The sequence below is a fragment of the Centropristis striata genome, chromosome 17 (assembly GCF_030273125.1).
Source record: "Centropristis striata isolate RG_2023a ecotype Rhode Island chromosome 17, C.striata_1.0, whole genome shotgun sequence".
Taxonomy (NCBI): domain Eukaryota; kingdom Metazoa; phylum Chordata; class Actinopteri; order Perciformes; family Serranidae; genus Centropristis; species Centropristis striata.
Window position 1 is genome coordinate 20,052,827 of NC_081533.1, and position 25,652 is coordinate 20,078,478.

Below are 25,652 nucleotides of genomic sequence, written 5' to 3' on the forward strand. Positions count from 1 at the left end.
CGACTGAACAATTCTTACCTATTTTTTGTTCAAACAATATCTTATTGTGCACAAAAGGAACCCAGAATGTGTCCATGGTATAATAGTTTAATTGTGCAATAAAAGCTTGTGTATATAAAATAAGATCGCTCTCACTGGACTGCACTTTCAAAATAAAGAAAAAATAATTGTGCACAAAAATGAGAAATGTCATTGTCGTGCAAAAATAATTATTGTTGGTGAGTCTCATTGTTTCAATCAGTGTATTTGTATCTTCCAAATATACTTAAATTAGATTTTTAAATGAGCTAAAATAAAGGTTTTGAATGCCTAAATATCATCTCTGCCGTTTTTTAATGTGCCCCTCTGATTAAACACTAGCCCCTGCTTGGCCCCCCACAGTAGAACTGGTCTAGAACCACCACTGGACACAAAATCACAATCCTTGCCTGTCTTGCAATTGAATTTCTTCCTGAATGAATTATGTGCACCCCTGTTCTTGAGCCTTATTTTAGAGGTGGGAGCGAGGCCTAAGATGTCAGGCCTAGGTGTCAGGGCAACCAGCAAGCGGCGCTTCAGCCCCAGCTCAACTCTCGGTGCCTCTATGCCTGAAAATGTCCATAGAGGATCGAGTTACATGACGCCCCATCTTTAAGCCCCAGTCAGTGCGCCGTTAGCCGCAGGACAACAGAGGATAGGATAGGATACTGGCCGCCGGGGGAGTAAAGGCTCCACACTCATGTAAGTGATTCTTTTCGGACAGGTTTCGCTCGAAGAAATGTAACGAAAGATATAGGAACATAGCTTGTAACAACTTTAGCGAGAGTCGCCTTTGTATTAGCTACATTGTCGCTAATGAGAGGAAAATATTCTGAGACGCTTGTTGTCGCGGTGGGTCACTAGCCAAGAAAGAGAGGATTTAAATAGCTTTTAGTGCCTCTGTTCAACTATAACCTGCTTTATGTGTACTATAAACAGCCGCCATGGGCGTTTTTGACCTAAACCAGCGATACTATGCAACTTCTTTACCGTCTCCCTCTCGGAAGCCTGTTGCTTTCTCGCTCCATGGATGAGATGGAGACGGAGGAGGAGGAGGAGTTGAGAAAAGCGGATTGTCCCAAGTGCCTCGGCGACTTTAATCAAAATACTAACAAACCTGACGGAATTCACCGACAATACTCACACACATATTGCAGCAAAGTGTTTATTAAGATAAGAAAGTGTTGAATAGGGTCTTATTCGACCGACATTGCCAATTACTTTGGAGAAGAACTGCACGATAAAATGACAACCCGTTATTATTAGCTGCCTGTGGTCACTGCAAAGCTCACGCATGACTTCACCAACGATTATTTCTCGAGACAAATGCCACCTTAAAGCTGACGGGTTTTGGGCTGAAGTCCACTGTGGCTAACGAGTTCCTTGGGCCTTCTGTGAATCATTACAAGTCACTTGATATATGCAACCAAAATACTGAATCACTTCTGCCCTTGCTGTAGCACATAAACCGTCTCCCTGTAATACATTTGAACCAACACTTTGCTATATGTCCCTGAACGCAACACCTATATTATTTATAATTCCATAGCCTTGTTATTGTAATAACATCACAAAAAAATGTATAATATACTCAGAGGCAGCCGGCAGAGATTGGTGAAGTTCAATACCCTATTTGAATAGTATATGTTGTTTAATTTCACAACGAAGTAAGCCCAATAATACATAGGTCTAAGATCAATTAAATACACAGCGGCCACATACTGTGTTAATAAATCTCATTAGTTAGTTTGAAACTTATAAGCATTGGATGAAGCCAGTGCAATGAATATAAACAAACCAGTGCTGTGGTGATCCCTCTGCCACATGTACTGTAGCTATTCTAAGAGTCTCCATAGGGCTTTTAATTGTCTTACCAATCTCCTTTAATCGTGTAATGTCTCACTGAGTCATGTCATGCGTGGAACAAAGCCACTTGTAAAGTCAAGTGTGACGTTCATAAGATGGGAGTTGACAGACATGACACCATTGATATCAGCATTAGTCAAATATTAAATACATAACTACCTTTGGATGTAATCATTAGCTTTTAAAGGCATGACCCGTGAAGGCTTTCATAAGTGTTGTTTATACAGTATGATGCTTCTCTGACTCATGCATGTGATTAACACTCCTACCACATGTAAGTTAATGGCAACATATATGGTCTACTTAAGGAATATTCTATTGGACAATTTCCTGACAAAAATCTTTGTCGACTAATGAGAAAATAAGTGGCAGATTAATGTATGATCAAAATAATTACTGCAGCCCTTCAAGAAGGGTCTTAGTTAGGTTAGTTTTAAAATGAGTATAAAGACTGTTCACCTTAACATGATTATTAATCATAAGGATGTTCTTTAAGGCAAGAATCTGGCTGTATTTACTTGTTAGGAGTAAAATGGATAAATATATTTAATGCCAGCTATAGACAAGTGTATTGCAAAACTACTGCCAAATGCTCTGAATGAAGTCACAGGGAAATAAATTACCAGGTGTTAATCCATCAATAAGAGCATTAGTCAAATATAAGGGAACTAACAACCTACAGTAGATGTGTACTTAAACAGACGCTGCTCCATTGCACTGGGGACTGAGTAAATAGCCTCCAGTTTGTCAGCACAATGGTAACTCTGTAATATTATGGTGAAGCATTCTTGAGAGATAAATGTGGCCCAGATGGAGTGGAAATAAATCCTTCTTCTCTTTCATGTTGACCTTTTGAAAAGAGAGGTTTTAAGATGTTGGGTTAGAGAAGAACTTCCAGTTTGTATCAAATGTGTTGTGGGAGTTAATAGAGATAAGCAAATTTCTACCTTGATATTCAGTTCTCATTATTGTTAAGAAAAACACATTGTGTTCTTTGCAGGCCTTGAAAAAGGGAAGACTCTGAAATTGCTGTTAATGGGGTGCAATAACAGTCACCTGGAGGTTTAAAATGATAGAAACAATGGGTGAGTATTCATTTTTCTTATTGTTTTATGGCAGCAAGATACAACTAATGGACTCATTGTGTTATCAATTATGTTAGAAGATACATGCTAGGGAAATGCTCTTTGTCAAAAAGATTTAACAAGGTAAGCATGGATATTTATTCATTGCATCAATCACATTATTTTCTCTCCCTTCTCTGTTTCTAATTAAACAGGGTGAGTTTTAATGTCTCCAATACCAGTTTAATTCAGATTTAATACTATCATAATAAACAAGACAAAACGTGAAGTATTGCCTCCACACACTGAATATGCCTTGTTATTTTTAATCTCCATATCTAAAATGAGCATTTTTGCAGAGGGTTTGGTCTAGTCAGTTGGGTGTCCGTCTCTGCTGGCTCTGCGTCCATATTTGGCTCCTGCTGTGAGTTTCTCTCTACCAGTGTAAGAGGCACTGGATTCAGTTCAAGGCTTATGGACTGCCAATGTTGCCATATCTGATAATGTTGCCATATACTTGATTGTTTGTTTGTCCCCAAAGAGATTTATTTGTCCAACTGTCAAGCACGGAGCCAAACTGGTGCTGCCAGATTCTTTCTTTAATGCAGCAATCTGTGGCCACTGTCAAGACTGGCATGTTGACCATGTCCTTCAGTACAACCAACCGTAATGTGCAGGTTGGGCAGTTTAGCATTATATTCTAGTTTTGGCAGCATGAGACTGAATATTTCAATTTAACCTTATTCTTAAAGAAACTGTATTTAAGTAAAGACTGCATTCAATAAACTAAAGAAGCACTGCAGTTTAGTTGCAATTTTGGCAATTTAAATAGTTCCATCCTTGTGTTCTGCACCAGGACCACCCTATCTTTTGGAACACAGACAAATGCAAACAGAGAGAGGCACACATACAAACCACACTCTGGTGGGGCTCCTCATTATGCTCACTGAGGCGGGGGCAATGAAAATGATACAGTTACCTGCATAGGACCAGTGGCGAATAGGAAAAAAAAACAACCTGCGGAGACCCTAGTGTTAATAGCTTGTTTACAACCTTTGTTCAAACAACAAAACTCCTAAGTGCAAAAAGTGCTTTGGACCTTGTGCACGCCCTATTAGGTGTTAGTCACAGTTGGTGAGCTTTGGAAATTGCTTCATTTTTGTCCAGATGACGCTGGGCTGGCCCATCCTCACTAACAAGCCACTCTGGAGTTACTCGATTGTGGGGCTTATGCAGGGTCCAGCAAGCAAACTGTGGAGGGCCTGGTTCTTTTATCCTTTCCTCCTGATACCCATTCACTGCTCTTGTGCAACCCACCACTGACCCCAAAGGCAAAAAAGGAAACATTGCTATTCTTAAGACAAACATTGCACTTTTTTTTCCTTCCTCTGATAAAAAAAATCGGATGCTATGTGATTTCAATATAGTAAGGTCTGTTAAGCACCAGCCAGCCTTAGCTAAGCCTAAAGGTTAAGATGTGTGGCTCTCTCCATCCTTCCTCTGTGCTTATTTACATGTCATTGTAAACACAAAGAAGTTCATCAAAGCCAGTTAAGGAAACTATATTTTAATGCATATTATTAAAAGTCAAACTAAATAAGGTCATTGAATAAATTAGGCTATGTCCAAACACCCTTCCCTGTCTCACTATCTCTGTCCATACTGATAAAGCCTCTGTCCTCATCACCTCTCTCCACCTCTATCTCTCCCACGCCTGCTTCTCCCTGCATCCACTCCTTCACTCCGGCCGGCGCTGTCACTGAAATATGTGATGGCTTGCAGATACACAGCGTGCCTTGCAGGCGGTGGAGCGTCTCCAGGCCAAACTGAAGGAGCGGGGGGAGGTGCCCACCGAGGAGAAGCTCAGCCTGCTCAAATCAGTGCTCCAGAGCCCCCTCTTCCACCAGATCCTGGCCTTGCAGAAGACTGTCCAGCATCTACCGGTATACTGAAAAATTAATTCATGGTATCCATTTTTGTCCTTGTAGGCCCAGGTATATATACTAATACAATAAACACCTAACACCTAAAGGACCTTTTTGTAAAAATCGATTTAAAGTCGTTTTAATTTACATGTAAACAATGTAGCATTCATTATTGTAACCTAACTAGACCTGTGAGACTGTGAACATGATAAATTATAATGACAATGCTACACACAAACAATGCTGGAATCCCATGGTGCTTAGGCCCCATGAAAGGTCATTAAGAGGTTGCAAGGTTATGGTCATTTAAAGCTCTGCATTATTAGTACATGAATAAAAGCTGCCAAAATACCAGATGGCAGCATCACACTTTGTGAGAACAGAAGTCGTCAGATTTGATGAGAAATAAGAGCAAATTAGTCTATTTTTATGATGTTCTGTTATCATGTTGGATGAGATGGGGCAGAGGCAGCAGTAATATAAAGTGACAGTCATACTTCTTGTGTTTGTGTACAGAAGTGCCTGCACCCTGCAGACACCAACACCCATGGTTGAGCTGGTGACATTTGATGTTGAGACATTAACCAAACTTTAGGACTCACCAAGACTAAGTGTAACACTGAAAGCTTTATTCCAATAACAGTGGTTCAGCATCGGTGTCAATGGATCCTAATATTAAAAGGGTCACATTTTTTTTTCATGTTATCATAAATACTAGCATGTCAACATGTATTTAAAAGAGCTCCCATCAGTAAGAGATTTCAACGTCGGTGATTGGGGACAAAATTAAATCTTAATTTTATTTTCATTCATGTTGATTTTATAGTGTTTTCTCAAATTTACAAGATTTTTGGGTCTCAATCCAAACTTCCTCTTACCTGAGAGAAGAATAAGGAGGTTGCTTGTATATTGCTTCCTGCATGTGGCCCTAAACTGTTGAGAAATGGTTAGAGAAAGAGAAAGTTTAGTACTGAAATGACTGTGACCATGGTAAGATATCCACGTCAGACCGTTGAAGCCTCATATTTGCTTTGGCTGAACTTAGGGAAGAGAACTGTGGGTGTGGAATCCCATTCGGAAAGGAGCTCTTAACAGCTGTTATGGTGACAAAATATCGGCAGTGTGTTATAAGGCTTTTGATAGTCTTGTTTTAAGGATGTATTGTAGTGTTTTGTCAAAGGTTACATGATAAATATAACATCATCAAGAAGAGGGTAAAACTGAAATTCCTTTTTCACCTGTATCACAGTAAGGTTAGAATATTATCCATATTCTGCACAATTGCTACTGCTTTTATCTTTCCCACTTCCTGTGTGACCTTAGTGATTCTGTTTTTGGCTCATACACAACCCTTCTCCTTTAAATCCCCATTCCCAACCGTGTTGCTGCTATGGCCAAATTGCTGTCAGGGTTCACACGAGCCAGATATAATATGGGTACATGAGCAGAGATAGTTGGTCTAAGTCAGGAACTCTTTTTTTTTTCCTCAAGCTGATTCTCTCCATTGAGAATAGAACGTTTGAGTGGAAGGAAAGAGCTCTTAAGTCACAGTGGAGAGGGGCCAGGGTAAGCGTTTGAGAAATAGAGACGAAAATATGTGAGCTATGCAGTGGGAGGCAGGGATGCTAGAGTTTTTTAGCCCTTGTGGAATTTAGATTATAAAAGGCCTGCTGGCATTTTTGTGTGCTGGCGATTTAGCTTATTTCAAAAGAGCTACATTCCTACTGTGTGTGCTGATGCATGTGTTTGTTTTACTAAGCAAAATTTATCAAGCAGCCATTCATCATAAATTCCCTTCAGATCTTGAAATGGAAACATTCCACGTTGTAAAAACGGTAAAGAGATGTGTTTCAGAGACTGCAACAAGTCAGTGTTTTGTTTTTATAGAGCATCTAAACCCAACTGCACTTGTTTGGCTGCCTTAAGCAGAACCAATTTGGAGAGAGGGTGCATTTTGTGTTTTGTTGTGAGACAAGAGCCAGACACATAAACACACACACTGTCCATCTTCTGGCTCTGCTAGTTAGGCCTTGCACAGACCATGTCGCTATGGCGACGAGGCCGTACTCTCCAATGAGAAAGAGGCCGCCGTGTGAAGTGGGGCAGAAACAATTTCTTAAATGTGCAAGAACCAAACTGGAACTTTAATCCTCTTAGCCAGGCCCCAGCTAACAAAGCTCATGCATGAGGACAGCAACTTAGCAGCATGCTACGCTAAGTTAGCCCAGCCCATAGGGTTTTGTTTGCAGCGTGCAGCACTAATGTGTCCTATCCAATGGAGGTTTGTTTCTCAGGACTAATCTGAGGCTGTATATAAAGGAGGCATACTTTATAGTATATGTTGCCTAAGCTGAAAGTTGTGCAGTCAACTTACCAAAATGCAAATGCACAAGTTCACAAGGACAGCTTTAGCTTGGCAATGCCATATGCCAAATGAAGTGTTTATGAAATTATTGCTATGTATTAAGTCCGTCCTTTTGAATCAGATGGTCATAAACATTATGCCCTTTGGCTAATGAAATTGGAAAAATACTGTTTTATGTAGTTGTCTCGTTCATGTAATTCATCTGTCACACAAGTAAAGTCATTGCAGTAATTAAAACCCAAGCATATTAAGGCATCCAGATGGCCAGCGATGCTTTTCCCCCACCGTGATAGAAATATTGTATTTGGAGCATAGTCATTGTTGGAACATCAGCTAAGAGCCATTATACCCTGAAGGATTAGGCTGTCATAGATCCAGCTAATCATGGTGGGATAACAAACTAGCTGGCATCCCAGTGGTTTCAGACACCCAGACGTCAGGGTTTTGGTGACTAAAATTAAGCTAAATGTTTACGTCCACAGTTGGAATGAGCCATTATGTTTTTTTGTTTGAACTTTTAATTGTTCTTCATTGGACTATCGCCAGTAATGGCTGCTCTCTAAGGGAGCATTTTTGCAGAAATTCAAAGCTGTTATCTAGCCACAAACTGGAAACCTAACAAACAACATCACATTTATATTTAGGGTATTTAGTTCAAAATGGATAGCAGAATAATCTGCCACTGAAACATCTGTGGTTTTTTAACATCACTAACAACATGTTTATTTCTTTACTTTTCCAGGGAAGTTCCCCAGCATCACGTGGAAGTGACCTTGACGATGATGAAGCAGCAGTCAAGCCCAATGGAGGCCATGTTTCCTACTCAGACACACCAGCTTTGACACTTATCAATGGCAAGACTTCATCTGAAGAATTTGAACATGTTATGCACTCCATGGCACAGGTACAGACGACTGTGAAGCCAAAGCATTCAATCTGTTTGCACACTGCTTTTGAGCTAATGTCAGTGTAGTAACATAAGCTAATACGTGCCATTGTGGTGCTGGTCTATTATTGAGTTTCTAATGGATTTAGTACCACATTATTTTTATGTTTTAGTCATTTTAGCGCATGCACACAAATCAGCACCTCATCTGTAAACAGGTAGATAACCTTAATTAGTTCTTTCTTAACTCAATCCAAATATCCAAAGACAGTAAAACACGAGAACTACAGGCTGCACACTGCGTTCTTTCTCTTGAGGCACTTCAAATAGACTTCAAAAAGCTGCCTGCGGCTTTGATGTTAGAGTGAATCAGCACGGGGCCATATATATATATATATATATATATATATATATATATATATACAGTATATAAAATATATATGTGTGTGTGTGTGTGTGTGTGTGTGTGTGACCCAGGGGCGCTACGTGACACATGTGGACCTGCTGAAGCCAGTTTCAGGAGGTCTCGGCTTCAGCGTAGTTGGCCTAAAGAGCGAAAACCGTGGAGAGCTTGGCATCTTCATCCAGGAAATTCAACCAGGAAGTGTTGCTGACTGGTATGTAAGAATCTACATGTTTCATCATTCAAAGGCAAAAGATTAGAATCTTATCACACCAAAGTCAATGTTCCAGAAAGATTGTCCATTTTTGGTAGATTGTTAAAGTCCCCCTCCACTTAACAGTATGGGTTTTTTATATGTTTATGTCCGTCTGCCCATGACTATACTGCCTTATATATGTGCAAAGTTTGTCACTTAAGAAATGTTTTCACCTTCTTCTATTAAATGGGGAGATGTCTGTGCACCTCCCTTAAATCTATCAAATATAAGCTGGGAGAACTAGATCGGGTAAATGATAATGATAATAATAACTTGGTAATATTTAGTGAAAATCTCAGAGGCTCTGACCCCATTTACTTTATTTCCCCCTCTCACTGTGATGCTTCATGCTTCTCTCCACTGCAGCGATGGGAAGCTCAAAGAAGCTGACCAGATCTTAGCCATCAATAACCAGCCCCTGGACCAGACAGTGACCCACCAGCAGGCTATAGGCATCCTGCAGAGTGCTTCAGAGAGGGTTCAGCTGACAGTGGCAAGAGGACCAATACCTCAGCTGACCAGTCCTGCAGTGTCGCGCACGCCCTCTGCAGCCAGTACACTGTCAGCCAACTCCAGCGCGGTATTGATACATTCTCACACTAATTCCATGAATGAAAACTTGCACTTGCACACACACTTTGGAACAAGAATTGTGCAAACAGGAAAGTGGTATAGGTACACACACATGTGATGTGACACAATCACACATAGACACAATTAAAAATAGAGGCAGCTCCTGCAATCCAGCATGGTAGTATAATGTGACCATAACATCCACACAACAAACACACTTTATCAGAGAAAAATGAAGCTTTACTGCAACTATATAAGTTATTCTTTTATTACACTGGACAACACTTTGCTTTCATTATAACATCATCTGCATTATTCATCCAATGACTGTTCCTGTGTGCAAAAGTACATTTTCTATATTTATTGATTCTTCTCTTTTACTATGCCTAGTGGCAGCACGTGGAAACAATTGAGCTGGTCAACGATGGCACTGGTCTTGGTTTTGGTATCGTTGGAGGAAAAACCACTGGTGTTATTGTCAAAACCATCCTTCCTGGAGGCATAGCTGATCAGGTAACCACATTAATGCATCCATACTTTCTTTGGGAATTTACTTTCAGAGGCTTTTTCATTATTAATAGTTGTTTATACACTGTTTACCATAAAATGATTTTTATTTCGTATTTTATGACACATTCAGTGTTCTAGAGAGATGGCTCTTGTCAGTAAGGTATAATAAGAATTGCAAGCAAGCACATAATTAACTGTCACTCTTGTCTTTTGTTCGGTACTGATAGTGTCATTATGGGTTTGATTTCTAAGCTACACAGACTAAACCGTTTTTGTACCTCAGGATGGCCGCCTGCGCAGTGGGGACCACATACTCAGAATTGGAGACACTGACCTGTTCGGCATGGGCAGCGAACAGGTGGCCCAGGTTCTCAGGCAGTGTGGCAACAGGGTGAAGCTGGTGGTGACCAGGGGTCCTGTGGAGGAGAGTCCCTCTGTCTCTGCTGTCATGCCTGTGGTGCTCCCCACTGTCAATGAACAGGTGAGAGGGGCGGTTTCACTCTGAACCAGAAATATGGTACACATTTCATACAAAGTCAAAGAATGTGGAAATGTGTCACATTCAAGTCAATTTCATTTTTTGGACTAGAGAAAAACTGTATCGATGTAACAAATGATGAATATGATTAATTACCATACAGCACACTGTCAGAGTTGTATACTTATATCAGAACCCTTTAGTACTAAAGCTCTGGGGCCAGATACATAAACAATATATACACAACAACCCACACTGAAACTGATATTTATAAATAAAGAATGTGGGCACCTAACACACAATGTCAGCGGAGAAAGCTGCAGGTGATATTAGACAGGCAACATTGTTTTGAGGTTGTTTGCCAATTTTGCTGATTGTTATAATAATTGCATTCCACACAGCATTCTGTATAAGGTCAATTACAGGCAAATTTATAACGTTATTATTCAAATTTATTTGTGAGGGATGAATGTCATGATTTTATTTACATTGGAGTATGTTAAGAATAGTTTAATTTTATCCTGTATTGATGAGCGCTTTGTAAAATCAGTTTCAACACGAGCACTACGGATGATTCATTGATCATCTTTTTGTAATATCCGTTTAATAATAATGATGACTGAGATTTTACTGAGACAATGGTTTGCAGAAACGTGATGAGTCAGTGTTACGAATGCTGCAAATAGCCACAGCCGTGTGTAATGACAGCTGCTCTGGCACCATCGAGAGCCTCGCAGATGCGACACAGTTGGTAAAGCAGCGCTTTTTCTCTGCTGTCCGTATAACTGACAGGTATAATAAGTGGTGGAGCGGTATCGATATGCAAATAGTGTTTAAGGGTGTTTCGACATCCATTAATGAATAAAAACAGTAGGTGTGGAAATGAGGCTTATGCATTCGGCCTGTTCCACGTTTGTTGATATTCATATAACAGAATCAAGCATAAGTGCAGCTTTGCAAATCTGTCAAAAAGAATGCATGTTTATATTTCTGCCTTTGTGTGTACACAGTTTAGGTCGTGAATCTATATAGAGTTTTTATATATATAGCCCCAGGTTTTTCATCTCCAGTTTTATCCTTGCTTACTGTTGACAGCCCTGAATACATGGAATTAAAGACAATAGCAGGTTACCTCACCTGTGACTCACAGCTTGGAGAACAAATGTTGCTTCAAAGGCAGCACTTAAAAACAGCAATTTCATGGCTATTCTCAACACTCAACTCTATCTAAACATGAATGAAAATTAGTGACTCACTACATAAATGACATCATGTTCTTCTGAATGCACACATTAGCTGTGTTTTTATGGCAACCAGGTTCCCAACGCTCAATATCAAAAGATGTATTATGGTGCCCAGGCAGTGCCATGACTAATTTTTTCACATTTCTGCTGTTGTGAAATGAATCATACTTCATTTATATTTGATTATCGGTTGATGTTGTCATTAACCGTATTCCAGGGCTATGAGGAAGAGGAGGATGAAGCATTTGATGTGAGCCTTACCAAGAATGCCCAGGGACTGGGGATCACTATTGCTGGCTATGTTGGAGATAAAAATGCAGGTGAGAAATGGCAGCTTGCCTTTTCAGAGTAGATGACAATTTAAATAAAATTGTCTTATTGATGTTTAATTATTTACACGCTTCCCCAAATACACATTCAAGCTGCAGTGATTAAACATGGGATCAAATGTGTATTATGATGAACCCGGTATTAACATCTACCTTTACAGGGGGTTGTAGCATTTTCTAGCCCATTGTTTTTGGTAAATAATATTAGACCTACATTCATCAAGTGGAAAGAAAGAAACTCAGCTGTAAATGAATGCCATTGTTTATCTGTGTCTTTTGGATGTTACAATTGTTTGCTAGCATGTTAGCCCCAAGAAGTTTATGTCAATGTCAGTTTTTTTAAGTTTTCCACTGCCCTGAAAGTGTCATAACAATATAATTTTTATTGACTGTTAAAATGTAGCAATCAGCTACAAAATATACATGTTGAAACCACACCACAGACAGCTTTTTATTATAAGCTGCTCTATGAATTGAATTGAATTGAATTAAATTGAATTAAACTGAATATAAAATGGCCTTGGCTTAAAAGTCTTTATTTTCCAAGGTTAGCACAAGTGTGTTTATTCCACCATTGTTTATGACTATGAATATTGAAACTAACCCTGACTTTTAACATCAAACTAAAACATCTGTTTGCTTTTATCCTCAGGTCTGATTTAATGTCGTGATTCATGGCTATGTTACTCATCTCTTAAATTCTTTGTTCTGACTCCTCAGAGCCTTCTGGCATTTTTGTGAAGAGCATAACAAAAGACAGCGCCGTAGACCAAGATGGCCGTATTCATGTTGGAGACCAGATAATAGCTGTAAGTACTCCAATTATGCTCTTTGTAGCTATTACTGCTTTCTCTGTCTTCAGTTGCATGAGGTAAAATATGCACTGAATGTTTAATATAATCTATTATAGTGATCACATTTAGTCAATGGAGGGTAATTATGAGATGCATTATGAATAATTCACAATTAACTGATAGTTCATAGTGTTTTTTCTTCTTGTGACTGTGAATATAAGAGTCTTGAATTAGCACACTGGGCAATTAAGTTTTTAATTTCATTACTGCAGGACATGAACAATGAAGTTAAACTGTGTGTAATTTCTTCCATCATTTGAAACACGAGTTAATGTTGCCCTGTATTTTTTTTTAAAGTTCTCACAAACTCTAATGCATCAGTGTGTATGTGTGCTTGTGAGTTTTGTTGATAATGTGCTGTGCCCTTTAAAACTATAATAAAACAGTCAATTAACTGTGAATTTGATAAACTTGTGTAATTTAACCTGTCCTGCATGATCCAAATAAATAAAGTTAATGGCTAAAATAGATGTGGATAGGTGTTAATAATCACTTTGATTAATGTTGTTTCGATTTCACTCCATCAAACCAGAATACAGATGGTAATTCAGCACACTCACATTGTCAGCACAGGCCGTTTAATCCATGGGCTCACAAATGATCGCCCTCTGCAGGTCGATGGTGTAAACATCCAAGGATACACCAATCAACAGGCAGTGGAAGTGCTCAGGCACACAGGCCAGACAGTCCACCTTAAGCTGATCCGGCGGGGCTTCAAGCCTGAGGAGATCCCCCCGGCCGTGAACCCCAGTGTCACCATCCTGCCCCCTTCCACCACTATCCCTACCACCACCATCGTCATGATGGAGCTGGAGCTGGAGAGGAAGAAGGCAGAGGATGCTACTCAAGGTAGGAAGGATAAAGCGAGATGCATTTAATGAGGATAGACAAAAACACATTCCTTGTTACTTATCACCCTGTCAAAAGAAGGTGTCATTTGATGTGTAAATGTGGCTCAGACAGGCGTTCATGATGCAGGAACGAGTGACTCGAAATGGAAATTTTCACTCACTTTTATCAGTATAGTTAAAATACAGAACTGCATATTAAAAACACTGACTTGAATTCAAATACAGTCCAAATTGATATAAACAGTGTGTATCATTAAAGAATGACAAAGGTGGCCCTTTCCTGAATACGTAGCAGTTGTTTTTATTCTGCTACAGAAGGATTTATTTGTTAATATTTAGGGTAAACATCTTACAACATTCTTAACCCATTAAAGTTGGGAAAGTGGATACGTCGTTTTGTAGTATTTGTAGTTTTTTTTCACCTATTTTCAGTCTCTTGGCCAATGAAATGCATCAGAATACATGTGGGAGTGTCACAATGCAACATGGGACTTTTCCAGAACTTTGAAATCATCACCAAAAAAAGACACAAAATAATCAAAAAAAACAGAATTACCAAAAAAGACACAAAATTATCAAAAAAAGACACAAAATTATTTAAAAAAAAAGACACAGAATTACCAAAAAAGACAATCAATTACTAAAAAAAACTTCAGGTTTTAGGGGCTTATTTTAAAATCGCCCAAAGGTTTTCCAGGCATTTTTTCCAGGCGTTTTAGGCCTAAATGGGTTAATACAGAAAAATGAATTACTTTTTGGCTGTCAGAGGGTTCCTCCTAATAATAGCAGTAGAATGAGTACACCCACGTAACTGGCCATCTTTTCCTAATAAAAGGGAGGAATGAACACATTATTAATAATCACTGACAGTGGCCAAGAGGACTAAACTGTTTTATCGAACTTTGAAAACAAACACTCTTCTCATCCATTATTATATTGCAATGGCTGAACTGACCTAGCACCATTTCTAAATGTCTTTCCTTTTAAATTTTTATAATGTCAACATCAATCAAGATAGACAGACAGTAAACAGAAAGATTGTCGTCCCCAGCTGGACTGACAGGACCTCTAGGCCAGTACAAAGGCAAGGAACTTGCAAAAGTTGTCAATAGTGAAAGATGGAGATTGAAAGTAATTTGATCTGGCATCAAGATTTTAGCCCAAAAACCTACAAAAAAATAGCAGCCAGCGGTCGACGTGCAGAGGAGGAGTTTTCTTGGGCTGCTGTGACTCCTGTTGGGGAAAAAAAAAACAGTTACTGTAGCTTTTTCAGTATGAGGTTAATCTGAGGTTATGTCGTGAGAGCACATTTAATAATTTGGGAGTAAGAAAATATTTCAGCTAACTTGTTGGGCATGAGGTCATACTGTAGGTTTGATGTACAAAGTTGTATCGGGTCATTTAATGGTTGAGATTAACACAGGGCATTTTACTACTCACTTAAATTGTTGTCAAGTCAGTGTTAATGTTGAGAGCCTTTTTCGCATACCAGACCAGCTAGTATTGGTTTTATGTTAGCATTTAAAAGTTTCTGATGTACAGCGTAGACCATGGCTTTCTCAGGCGCATAGGTAGTAATTTCATGGGTGACCACTTTGGTGCCCTGTGGAACTCAAAAGACATAAACAGTGGCAATAGGTTGTAAAAAAAATTACCAGGGTCATAAAACAGATATTTGAAGTCCTCAATTGTTTTGGATAACATCAACAAAGGCATGTATATACTTTTTCTGACCAAACAAGGAAGCTTCGGTCCTAGGAGATAATGTTATTTTGGAAGAATGAATTAATATCAGATAAAAATCATTGGTGTGTATTTGTGGGTTTTTTGTCTGTGTCTGTTAGTGGAAAGTAGATGACTTTTTCCAGTGGCTGTGTACCTATACTGTCAACTGTCTGTGCCGCTGTCTGCTTCTGTCTGTCTGTCTGTCTTACTCTTCATTGTGTGTTTACAGTCACCACAGATGAAAAGCCGCTCCAGACAAAGAGTGAAGGATCTGATGTCAGCCCAGCCACGGATCAGCTAACAGAAGACAAACATGGTAGGAGGCTGGGATTCTCCTTTAAGTACACCAGCAGAGATACTGGGCACACATCTGACAGATAAGGGTTATTGTTGTCAGGAGCGCGCCGACTAGCAAAACACGCAGTGAGGACTTACCGAGATACTGAGATGGGTGTTGTTGGTAGTTTCACAGATGATGCCGCATTTTTAAAAACATTTTTAACAAGCAAAGATATATATATTTTTTTTTTCTAGTGGGTCTGATCTCAAAGACAACATAAGTACTTTGCAAATAGTTAGAAATGTATTTTGCTTTGCTGGCTGTGAATGGTTTAATCATGATTTTGCCTTTTATGTTGTTTTGTGCATTTTGTATTGTGTTTTCCAAGGGATGAAGCTGACAGCCTTTGAAGAGGAAGAACTAATGAAGAAATGGCTAGAGATTCTGGGTCCAAGTAATGAAGTTGTAGTAAGTTTTTTTTCAAAGTGAATTCCTTTTTCTCATGCATCAAATTACCACAACTCAGTTCCTGGGCAATTGCTTCAAAATGATAAATAACTCAAAACTGCTCTCTTCAAAGAAAGACTGACCTAAGACGTCAAACAAAATGGATTGAATCATATTTGGTGAAATAGTAACGCTTCACATGCCAACTGAAATGAGATTTCTTGTTTCCATAACAGGTGGCACAGGTGGAGAAGTATAGTGAGAGCAGTGGCCTCGGCATCAGTCTAGAAGCCAACAGCGGGCATCATTACATCCGCTCCGTTCTACCTGAGGGACCTGTTGGTCGCTGTGGCAAGCTGTTCAGTGGAGATGAACTGCTTGAGGTGAAAAATACATTATCCCAGCTTTCATCCTGTTTCCCTGTGTTACGAATACTTAATACGAATACGAATACTAATGAACATTGATAAACATCTTTGTAAATATGCCGGATTATAGCAAGGCTGCTAGTTTGCATCCATGGTCCCTAAAAATTAAAAAATAAATACAAATATAAAAGACAGCAAGTACATAGGTAAGATACAAATAGAGGAGACAACACACACACAACACAGCAGACCCAGACAGGATATAACTATGCAAAAAAGTGATGTTCAAGTCGTCTCAAGTCCAGTTAGTGGTCACACCTTTGATGTTAATTGTTCATTTACCATTTGTTATTTAAAAAACATACTTTTTAAACTTTAAAATCCCTGTCTTTTCTCTTCCTGTAAAATAGTAAACTTTTGTAAATGCCCAGAGTGCAGGTTGAGTCATCAGTCAAATTAGACTTTGGGCAACTAGTGAGCCACTCTGGTCATATAAAACACACTTCAATTTGTGAGGTCTAATGCATTTCATCTCTCCCTTGTCCTCCTGATTTAACGACAGGTAAGGGAGGTGCTTGGACCCAGGTGTCAGTTGTATTTCTGTATCAAGCTAAGCTTTAAGCCTGCCAACTTTTTAGCTGCTCTATCAAATGCAATGGATTTGGAATCCCTCTTGTAACTGTATTCTGCTGCAGACATACATTTAGAAGAAAATGTATTTAACACTAGATCAGGGGTGGTCAACCTGTGGCTCCAGAGCCTCATGTGGCTCTGCAGGGGCTCCCCGTGGCTGAGACAAAAAAATTATATATATATTTTTACATTAAAACTTTCATTTATCAATGGTGTAGACCAAAAACTATTTGTATTCTTCAACTGTAAAATTGTATAGCCTTTTTACAGCATATTAAAAAAGTTTTGGCGTTTAAGTCAACTAAAATGTGCTTCATAGCTTACGAAAGTCTCCGGTCCGGCGCCTTAACCTTTAAGTTTTGCCAACTTTGAGTTTAGTTTTGAGTTCCACTCTATAGACTAGTTTTCAAAATCATATTAATAAATGCTCAATATAACTATTAATACTGTTGGTAGGCTAATTTAGACTAATTAGGCTGTTTATTTTTCATTTTGGGGCTCCATTCTGCAATTTTCTCTCTCTTTTTTTGGCCAACAGTGGCTCTTTAGTTAGTAAAGGTTGCCCACCCCTGCCCTGTGTGTGCTTGTTGTGTAAAAAGGCAACTGTTTGAGTGTTGTCTGCCACTCTTAATCTTAGGTACTGCACTTTGTTTTGAACGAAACTAACACCTAACTCTCTTTTTGTAGGTCAATGGTAGATCCCTGATTGGAGAAACCCACAAGGAAGTAGTCAGAATCTTGAAGGAGCTTCCACTTTGCGTATACATGACGTGCTGTAGGCCCGCCCCTCACCTGCCGACTGACATAGAAGCTGTCCAACCAGAACCAGACACTTTGTCCACAACATCTATATTACAGGTACTGCATTTGTACAGCTGAACTATGCCAACTTTACTCACATGTATTATATTTGATATGTACATTTTTCAACTTTAGAATTTGGCAAGTATCGTAATGTTTAAGAATAAAAACCCATAGAAAGTGACTGAATCTTTCCCCTCTCAAGTCTATAAAAGCCTAATGCAGCAGATGATGCATATAAGAAGAGTCGGGAACTCCCTGCATCACCTCGACATCCAGTTATGTATCATGAAAAATGTTTCCCCGCCTCTGCATATAAGCAGTGCATATGATTGGAGAGCAATACTCCAGAAGTCCTCCTCCTCCTTTATAACCCATCAACCGTTATTAGCCCAGCCCGAGCTGTCAATCGCCCCATTGGCTTTCCACATTGTCAACCATGATGGATTAAGACTTAGCAATAAGCAGGGGAGGCTGAGAGTTTATTAAGACCAATTCTAGTAATACCTCAGCAGCAGCAGCCAACAACATTTGCTAGAGATATGACACATCAAAAGCAGCTTTCCTTTGGGGAAGGGGTTTTCATCTCCCCAGCTTTATCTGTGATAATGTACTAAGGCCCTAGCATCCCAAAGATATTTCCCTTTTATCTACTGCCAGAAACCTGAGCCAGAAACGCAACCAGAGGGTAGAAGCCTATGGGCTGGGAGTAAAAGTGGGGAAGGCATGCTGTTACACAGAGATTTGGGGCTTTTTCTCTGCAGAAACAAATAGACCTGAGCAGCATACTGGTCGCTGAAGACACAGAGGTGAACGCAGTGGCAGTGACACAGGATAATGTGACAGAGGAGGTGATAGGATCTCCTTTGGCCATGTGGGAGCTTGAGATCCAGAATATCGAGCTTGAAAAGGGAGAAGGAGGATTGGGATTCAGCATTCTGGACTACCAGGTGGGACATTCCTTAATATGAGGTTTCATTGAAAAATGGTTTTGTTATTGTAATATTTAGTATTTTATACCAACATATTTGTACTTTTATAGATGTTGTTGTATTGTCTCTGGCATGAACTTGTGAAATAGTATGTTACGTCACCAGGAAAGCAATACTTAACATTTAAAGTCATAATCTGATTCAATTAATATACAATTAATTGCTTCTTGTAATAGTCATGCATTACACATAAAAAAGGAATATAATGTAAAATAAATAAATACATTCCATAAAGGTTTAAGGCTATGTAAGTTTACCTGTTGTCTTCTTTTCACTGAACTTTACTGGACCGGCTCCACCACAGGACCCACTAGACCCCGCCAAGACCGTGATCGTGATTCGCTCTCTGGTTCCCGGCGGTGTGGCCGAGCAGGATGGCCGGCTGTTGCCAGGAGACCGACTCATGTATGTCAACACCACCAACCTGGAGAACGCCAGCTTGGAGGATGCTGTCCAGGCCTTGAAGGGAGCCAACCTCGGCAAGGTCCAGATAGGAGTTGCCAAACCACTGCCTGTAAGAATTACAATTAGTATTCTTTCCATACCCTTTGCTTTAAATCTATCTTGAAATTTTAAAGTAGAATATGATTTGTGTGTTGGAAGATAAAGAAACAGGTGTATGAATATCTTTTGGGCTTACTAGGAGTTTTATACATGCTTTTTTTTTGGGCAAATTTGTTCAGCGTGTCAGGGATTTATCACTGCGTGTGTGTGAGGTTGTGAGTCAGGTTGTCTTTATATCATGTGACTTAGTATCCAGTCATGAGGGTTCAGCTTACGAGGGCTTAAATTTTTTATGCAGGAAAAAGAGTGGAGGTGGTTGCATGGTTTAGCATTCCACCCACTGTTTATTCAGAGGAAGCGACCAGCCTTAACTGCTCTGCACCCTTTTGTTTCATATATAATGTTATTGAATTTTCCAAGACCTTGTTATACATTTCAACGAATCGGGGCACCTGTCAAAATATTAGGTCTGTCCGACGGCATGCTCATCGCTCCAGGCACCTGTACTCTCTGTACGGGATGTTTCTCTCTGCAAAACTGCTGCATTCTTTCAGCTTTAGAGCTGCATTTCTCTTGTATTGAATCTGCTGTTGGATTACACAGTGAGACCTGTGGGCTGCCAAGGTTAGGTGGATTACAGAGCTGTAGGAAGCCTCTGTGGAGTTATCCAACTCTCCTGCAGGACGTGGAATGTACTTCTGAGGGGTATTTTGTTGTATTGCCTCTCAAAATTGAGTCTGACAAGTGTAATCCTCCAGTATGCCTTCTTGGTTTTCTTCTATGTTTCTAGTTCAGATGCTACACAAAATCAATATCCCAAGCTATTACTAAAGAATATATATGAAATGTATGAGTGAGATTTCTGTGAAATAATAATTGAAAGAGTCATGAATGTGCAGTTTCTTAGCTTGAACACTTGTACACCGTGATCAATATCTAACTCTACAATTAGTGTAGAAAAAAATGCTCAATCATTTTTAACATCTTTTTTTCATTTCATTCTAATTTATTTGTACTGGATTTGGTCATTAAAAGAATAGAAAACATTGATTACGTGAAGCTGGAGACACTGAAAGAATTTCTCCACTTTCCTAGGGAATATGTGGATATTCCCACTCTCCACACCCATATGGTGAGCAGGAAATTACTTCATCATCCACCATCCATTCATTTGACTTCAACAATATTTTGGTTGAAGAAGGAGAGGAAGAAGGACTGACTGAGGGCATCGTTTACCGAGCAGAGCCTGCATTGGTTAGTTAGCATTTGGGAAGAAAACTGAAAAATCAATCAGAACATTCTGAAAAAAATTGGAAACAAATTGTACTTGTGATATTTGCTTCTGCTTAATTTGACCAAGAGAGGTCTGATTGTTTGTGATCATGTATACACTTTTATTAGCGTTATTCTTACAAATAGATGTCATTGATTATGTTATACACACATGTTATTTTAGTTTTATAGCTGTATGTGATTTATGGAAGCCCATATCTGCCAATGTGATGGAAAAAAGATCCTGTTATTCATTATAATGACAAACTCAAAATAATGAGTTACTCTCCCAAAAAAATAATAAACTCTCAAAAAAATGAATTACTTATCTTGAAATAATGGATTAGTATCATAAATTAATGACTCACTTATTTATATATAATGGTAATTTAAGAATAATGAGACACTTTCTTAAAGACATGACTTGCTTATCTCCAGATCAAGGCTTACTATCTGAAAATAATGATAAACTCGGAAAAAAAGACTAATTTTAAAATATGAGAAAGTTTCTTAAAATATTGACTTAAAATTGAGAACTTTCTCAAAATAACAATAAGTATCTCAAAACAATGACTTAGTATCATTTGAAAAAGTTTCTCTCTATTTTCAGAGACTAACTCATTACTTTGATATATTAAATCATGATTTTGAGATTCAAATTTTGTGGTACTATGTCTTTATTTTGAAAAAAAATGCCTCATAATGGCAGAATCCCTTTTTTTCGTCACAACTTTTCATCTTATGTTTTTCTCTTTAATGGCAGAAATGAGCTTACATAGTGATTGGACAGTTCACCAAATTATATAATAATAAAGGTCAGTTCTGTGTCCCTGTTGGTTACACTACGTCCATTTGTTATCACAGATTGAAACCAGCGAAGCAGACCTGTCTGATGAAAAGGTGTTAGATCACACTTACTCTGGAATGGAGGACGACACTTTCCAGGCATCCATGATTGCTCTTCATGGTAGCAGCTGTAGCACAGACCTGGATTACCTGCACTCATCCACGCCCAAGGTAAGCATATTTTTTTTAGATGGCAGAGGAAACCAAAAACACAACTTGAAATTATTCCCTTATTTCATTAAATGCTACTGCAACAGTAACTGCCCTTTGTCACAATGAGCTATACAGCATGTAGTCATTATTCTTTGTTTTTTGCTAGCGAGAGCCAAAATGTCATGAGAAATGTTGTCTTTGTTAAAGCAGTAACAACATTACTGACTTTGTTATTATATGAGGGTTGTAGCTGTGGCTGCTTTTGTTTCTCTGGGTGCCCAAGAGCACCAACTCCCCAAATGGTTATTACATTATAAGGAAAATAAACAAAGAAGAGCAAGGGGCACACAAACTGCTTTCCCAAAGGTCACAGCTGACCTTATTTGTAGGGCCTTCCTAAGAAATTTATACTATAATAGGGCAGCCGAGAGGGACAGACACAGCCAGGACAACTCAGGGCATTTTTATAGTACTGGGAGATTTCACAAAACAGATTGCAAATGTTTGTATGAAGTTAGACAGCTCAGTCTTCTGTGATGATGAACTGTTTTTCCTTAAAGCTCTAGAGAGAGGCAACAAGTCTGTTGACAAATCTCAGATCTACTTCAGTGACAGTAAATGGTGGTCCAGCTTTTTTCACACATGCCGACAGAATCGAAGGTGATATTTGTTTGAAGAATATGAATGTATTTTTTCTTTCTTGCCCACACCTATAAAGGTCAACTGGGTGTTAAAGACCAAATGAGTGAGCCCACAAAGTCACCCTCCGAGCCACTGTCAATAAAGCAGTGACAGCTCTTTTTCTCATGAGTGCATTGATAGATTGGAGTCGTACAACTTGCTTTTCTGGTGTCTAGCCCCGAAGACAGTCATTCATGTGCACATGCATTGGTTGTTCTGTTCAAGACCACACAAAAATATATTTGAAGTCTTTTTTAAGGTACTCTATCTTGGCTCTCTCTTCCCTTTTTAAAAATAATAGAACAGATTAGATGTATTTAATAGATCAATTATATCATTTCTTGCTATGAAACAGATTAATTTTCAAAGTAATTTAAAAAATCATGAACTTCATGGCATCTTAAGCTTTATCTCAGGATGCCTGGAGTGTGACTGCCAAAGTTTGAAGTATGAATTGTTTTTATGATAATGACTTTATGTCATATGTAATTAATTTTTAGAGATGCTAAGGTAGTGTATTCAGGAAACTGTCCGACTCTGTCCTAAGATAACTGCAGAAACGTCTTCTATTTTGTCACAATATGCCAATGTTGAGGATACTTATTAGTTAGCTAGTACCATAGACATACCGTATACTATAGCCACAAAATGACATCAATGCCTAACTTTCTGTTATAAAACCATGCAGAAATACACTAGAAACTACATATGTTTCACTGCTGCCTGTAAATGTCTTTTCTATTTTCATAATTGCAAAATAGGAATACCTGAAGTCGTCACGGCCCACTTCATGCTAAATTTATAGCACTACCTTATTAAAATGAAACCTCCTATTTCTTGTTCTACTCCACTTCTCATGTCTGCTCATTGAGCAGCACTTGTATTTGCATATTTGAACTTTTTTCTAAAGATTTATACTTCTGTTCTGGCTCCCAGAGGGAAGTGCTTGCTGATATCCATCACGACTCAGTCTGGTTCTAATAAAGTCTTAAATGCTGTTACAATAAAACTACATTTTGTGCATGGCAAGCTCAAGATCACCAGTAATTTCTGCTGCTCTCTATTGGCCACTGATGGCTTTTCTATGGCTCATTACAAGGAGGGCGGGATGGCGACTGAGCAAGATGAATTCCCCCTGTTGGGCAATTGTCTAACTATCAGAGGGGAACGTTCATTCAGCTGCTGTGCTTTGTTTTACCCCAGCTGACAGCTCGCCTGGACTTGTTGGATGAGCATCCCTGCTTTGCAGCACCGTCCGGCCTTGCAGACAACACTCAAGCATTCTCCCCGGAGAAGTCTGCCTCTTTCACTCCTCCGAGTTTAAGAGGTCATGTCCCGACTTTTAATGCCATACTAAGCAGCTCCGATCAGTTCCTGGCACAGCACTCATCCATAGAAGAACAAGTGGAGTGCTCAAACTCGTACAGTCCGTTTGCTGACATCGTGACCAGATCGTCTGTCCCGGATGAACCTGTGGAGTCCCTCCACTATCAGACGGAGCCACCCATGTCTTTTGATGATATTGGAAATATTAAGATTCTGATAAAGGTAAAATAGCCCGTCTCATTACATGATAGCTTTGGAGGAAGAAGAGTAATGATTATTTGGTGATTGGTATTTTGTGAACGTAACAGATATGTCAAGGTGCATTTGAAATTCAAAAAAATACCCTTGATTATCTTTTTAATATAATTTCTTAAGGTAACATCTAACCTCTCCCCAGTCAGACGTGAGACTATTTTCAAACATTATATACACAAGCCTTTTTGTTTCCAACTCATTTCCACAGCCAACCGGCTACACTCACCTTTTCTCCAGAGACCCCTGCTTTGTTTGGAATGCAGCCTAATATTTTCATTTACTTTGATGAATAACTGTGTTGAATTATCACATCAAGGACGAGGAGGCTGGTGTGAAGGAGTCTGCAGAAGACGGTGACAAGGAAGTACTGACCTCAGGGAGCAATTTTGAAAGGACCATCACAGTTGTCAAGGGCAACTCCAGCCTTGGTTTGTGTTAATTTTTTCACTCTGTTTTATTTATTTATGTATTTTCTCCTCATTCTTCAAGTGTGAATGAGGTTGCTGGACTGAAAGGAGCATTGGCCTTTACTTTGTGGCATTTTTTAATGAATGCCAGATCTGAAACAAAATGATAGAAAAGATTTTTGGCTATTTTCCAGTCTGAAAGGGTAATTTCATTGCTATACAGGGTATTTGCATTTCAAAACCCACCCATGGGGCTGCTGCTGGCTCAGAGAATACTAAGTTCTAGCTTCTAAAACAAATAGGTGTTATGAAGACACTGTTTACCCTCCGTGCCTTATTGAAATCAGTACCTCACTTTGCTTTTTAGTTGTCTTTGAAGGTTTCTTTTTCATGCTGTATTCAAAATTTCTACATAATACATTTGGGTTTTGTATTTGTAATGTTTTTACCACATGGAATTCAAATCCAAAATCCTTTCTTAAATAGAACACACTGATGTTATTTTTGTGATCTTTGCAGAGGAACCTCTGTACGCTGCTATAAGTGAAGAGTTTGAAAGTTTGAGATAGACTGGTCTCCAAATATATTATGCAACGCTCTGAAGTTACTCCACTGAGATTGAATTCAAAACCACATTCGAGAATACTGTGACAGTTTCTAGGAAAAAAATTATATATTAAGACATCTTCTTGTTTCAGAACTGAAACCACTATGGGTAATCACATTTGTTTTAAATGGAAATTATCAATGAAACTATATAGTTCTCCTCCGTTAAGGATTAGTCCTGAAAATGTCTCTTGTGTTAGAGTTTTAAACTATTTATTCTTACTTTGTGTGCAACGGTTTCTCATAATCCACCTCAAAGGGATGACCGTGAGCGCCATGAAAGATGGTCTGGGAATGCTGATCCGCAGTATAATCCACGGCGGCTCCATCAGTCGTGATGGGCGTCTGGGTGTTGGTGATCTCATCCTGGCCATCAACGGAGAACCCACAGCCAACCTGACCAATGCTCAGGCTCGCGCCATGCTGAGACGACACTCCCTTATTGGACCGGACCTGGGGTAAGAGACAGCAGTGAGCACAGGATTACACATATTATTGATACTCGTAAATGATTGTGCCACAAACGATTATATAATTATTTTATAAATGTACCAATATGACTAATGCAGCATCTCCACTGCATGGTATGGCTCTTCTAGACTCAACTTGATGTGTTTTGGTTTTCCACCAGAAAAAGGTTAATCAGTTAAGTGGAGCCATACCATGCACTGGAAACATGGCACCAGTTTTGAAACTTCTACCATTTTTTTCCACCACTACTTGATTGGGAAAAG

The 25,652-nt window shown here is 39.1% G+C and overlaps 1 protein-coding gene and 1 long non-coding RNA gene across 2 annotated transcripts in view; one reads left to right on the forward strand and one right to left on the reverse strand.

Moving 5' to 3' along the window:
- The first annotated feature begins 657 nt into the window (after positions 1–657).
- Positions 658–25,652, forward strand: part of LOC131989359 (multiple PDZ domain protein) — a 50,166-nt gene continuing 25,171 nt past the window's right edge. The window contains exons 1-22 of the mRNA XM_059354549.1: positions 658–720; positions 2,885–2,969; positions 4,731–4,891; positions 7,981–8,142; positions 8,602–8,741; positions 9,150–9,363; positions 9,747–9,869; positions 10,150–10,347; positions 11,806–11,908; positions 12,638–12,726; positions 13,386–13,620; positions 15,577–15,663; positions 16,016–16,095; positions 16,311–16,457; positions 17,763–17,933; positions 18,641–18,826; positions 19,173–19,382; positions 20,468–20,626; positions 21,509–21,661; positions 23,528–23,872; positions 24,222–24,333; positions 25,178–25,376. Coding sequence (XP_059210532.1) covers positions 2,954–2,969; positions 4,731–4,891; positions 7,981–8,142; positions 8,602–8,741; positions 9,150–9,363; positions 9,747–9,869; positions 10,150–10,347; positions 11,806–11,908; positions 12,638–12,726; positions 13,386–13,620; positions 15,577–15,663; positions 16,016–16,095; positions 16,311–16,457; positions 17,763–17,933; positions 18,641–18,826; positions 19,173–19,382; positions 20,468–20,626; positions 21,509–21,661; positions 23,528–23,872; positions 24,222–24,333; positions 25,178–25,376 — 3,290 coding nt within the window. The 5' untranslated portion in view covers positions 658–720; positions 2,885–2,953. The remainder of the gene's footprint in view (positions 721–2,884; positions 2,970–4,730; positions 4,892–7,980; positions 8,143–8,601; positions 8,742–9,149; positions 9,364–9,746; positions 9,870–10,149; positions 10,348–11,805; positions 11,909–12,637; positions 12,727–13,385; positions 13,621–15,576; positions 15,664–16,015; positions 16,096–16,310; positions 16,458–17,762; positions 17,934–18,640; positions 18,827–19,172; positions 19,383–20,467; positions 20,627–21,508; positions 21,662–23,527; positions 23,873–24,221; positions 24,334–25,177; positions 25,377–25,652) is intronic.
- Positions 10,238–19,252, reverse strand: LOC131989360 (uncharacterized). Its single transcript, XR_009395947.1, has 5 exons — positions 19,126–19,252; positions 14,795–14,855; positions 14,375–14,447; positions 13,332–13,586; positions 10,238–10,333 (listed from the first exon to the last, which is right to left on the reverse strand). It is a non-coding gene; the product is annotated as an uncharacterized LOC131989360 (long non-coding RNA).